Source organism: Lygodium microphyllum, chromosome 6 (genome assembly GCF_053477565.2).
Source record: "Lygodium microphyllum isolate KBCC chromosome 6, Lygodium_microphyllum_v1.1.10, whole genome shotgun sequence".
Taxonomy (NCBI): Eukaryota; Viridiplantae; Streptophyta; class Polypodiopsida; order Schizaeales; family Lygodiaceae; genus Lygodium; species Lygodium microphyllum.
The window spans coordinates 80,224,733-80,226,587 of NC_141140.1; the positions used below are offsets into that span (position 1 = coordinate 80,224,733).

The window sequence follows — 1,855 nt, forward strand, 5'->3', positions numbered from 1 at the left end:
AAAGAGTTACACAACAATTCCAAGGGATGTTGAAATTCCTTGGTCAAACCTCCAGATTTAAGAAGGATCTCCAATTTCATATGTCTTGGTTTAACCAATATGTTAGTTGCATCTCAACCCTTGGGTTAATTGTTACATTGCACCCTTAGGTGGGTCCTAAAATTTTTAATACAAATTGCTCGTCCCTTCGAGTGAAAATCAGTATTGGGTGTTGGATTACTATTGTTATTGCTTGGGTTAGTCTTATTGGGTTATCATGCTTGGGCTAGCCTTATACTTGTCCAAATTAGAGCACACTCACAAGGGGTGCGTTATATTGATTGCTATCTCTTGCTTCAGTATTATTGAGGAGAAAGAAACTTATTAATATCATGAAAGCTCAAATGTTAATATAAGTTTTCATCTTTTGTCAACAAAAATGCCTAATAAGAGTATATTTTTGTGTGAAGATAATCAAGTAAACCTGTACAGTGTGATGCTGTCTGCTGTAATATACCAGGTACAACAAAAGTAACAGGATCTCGATGCACAAATTCCCTTGTGCTAACAGTGGGAGAAAGGTGGTGAGAGGATATGGGGTAGATGCACAAATTCCCTTGTGCTAACAGTGGGAGAAAGGTGGTGAGAGGGTATGGGCTAGATGCACAAACTCTCTTGTGTCAGATTACTAGGAATAACAAACAAAGAAGGTGGTGAGTATGGATACATGCACAAATACTGTTATGGATACTAGAGAACAACGGCTGGACTGTAAGGATGTACACATCTTCTATTGATGATACACACATCCTCCATTGTCAACTGAAGAATAAGAAGCAAGCACAGTAACAGCAGAGAGCCACAATGGCAACAGCTAATTGTCATTTGATGGGTCCCTGGCTGGACTGTAAGGATGTACACATCTTCTATTGATGATACACACATCCTCCATTGTCAACTGAAGAATAAGAAGCAAGCACAGTAACAGCAGAGAGCCACAATGGCAACAGCTAATTGTCATTTGATGGGTCCCCCAGTGGCAGTCTCTGCTGTGGCTGGTAGCGCCGGGGTGCTGAGCAATGCCACTGAGCAATACTTTGTGTGCGAGTATTTCTTTCTCACAATTGTCAGATTCCCTTTTACCGACCCTTCATGCAGAGCAACCATCAAGCTAGCACATTCTCTGAAACAACAAAAGAGCCAACAAAAACCTTATTTTAGAGCAAAATGTCACAGAGTGAGGACCTCATGAATGCGAATAACAAGGGTACTTTGTACTGGCATCTGATGCATGAACAAATGCTCACATTAGTTGTGATTCCATGTAGCCTGAATGGCGCTTCAGTGTTGCAGACCAATGCACCATTTCGGGCCTCAGTGTGTAGTGGGCAAGATAGACAGCAGCGGCGGCAAGTTTTGAGGGTGAAAATTTCAGCATTTCGAAGTTGACAAGGCAGAGTTCCACAAAATAGAATGCCAGCATGTTCATCTGTCCACAAGGTTTGGTCAACACTTCACAACAAGCTACTGTGGAAGAATATACTAGCAACAGCTGTATATTACCTCTTGATTTGAAGCTGCAGCTTTGAGGAATCTAACCAGAAACATGTAAGGTGTAGGAACACACAGATTAAACCTCAAGGTGTTCAGCATAAGCTTTTCCTGCACTCCAAAGACATGAAAAGAGGTTTTAGAAATTGCTGGAATGATGGGTACCCTATACTCAGGTAGATCAATGATACGCACAAGATTTTGGCCAAGAGACTCTGACACCCACCATTTCAAGTATCTGCTCCCTTGTGTATGCGTCATCGGATATCATGACAAAATCATGAATCTGCACCCATAACAGAACTGAGTCACTATGGTAATGACT

General features: G+C 41.4%; 1 protein-coding gene across 1 annotated transcript in view; it reads right to left on the minus strand.

Annotated features, from left to right (window-relative positions):
• Window positions 1-385: 385 nt before the first annotated feature.
• Window positions 386-1,855, minus strand: part of LOC148034726 (G2/mitotic-specific cyclin-2-like) — a 3,675-nt gene continuing 2,205 nt past the window's right edge. The window contains exons 11-14 of the mRNA XM_087680704.1: window positions 1,757-1,816; window positions 1,543-1,641; window positions 1,287-1,468; window positions 386-1,162 (exon numbers count right to left, since the gene is read on the minus strand). Coding sequence (XP_087536830.1) covers window positions 997-1,162; window positions 1,287-1,468; window positions 1,543-1,641; window positions 1,757-1,816 — 507 coding nt within the window. The 3' untranslated portion in view covers window positions 386-996. The remainder of the gene's footprint in view (window positions 1,163-1,286; window positions 1,469-1,542; window positions 1,642-1,756; window positions 1,817-1,855) is intronic.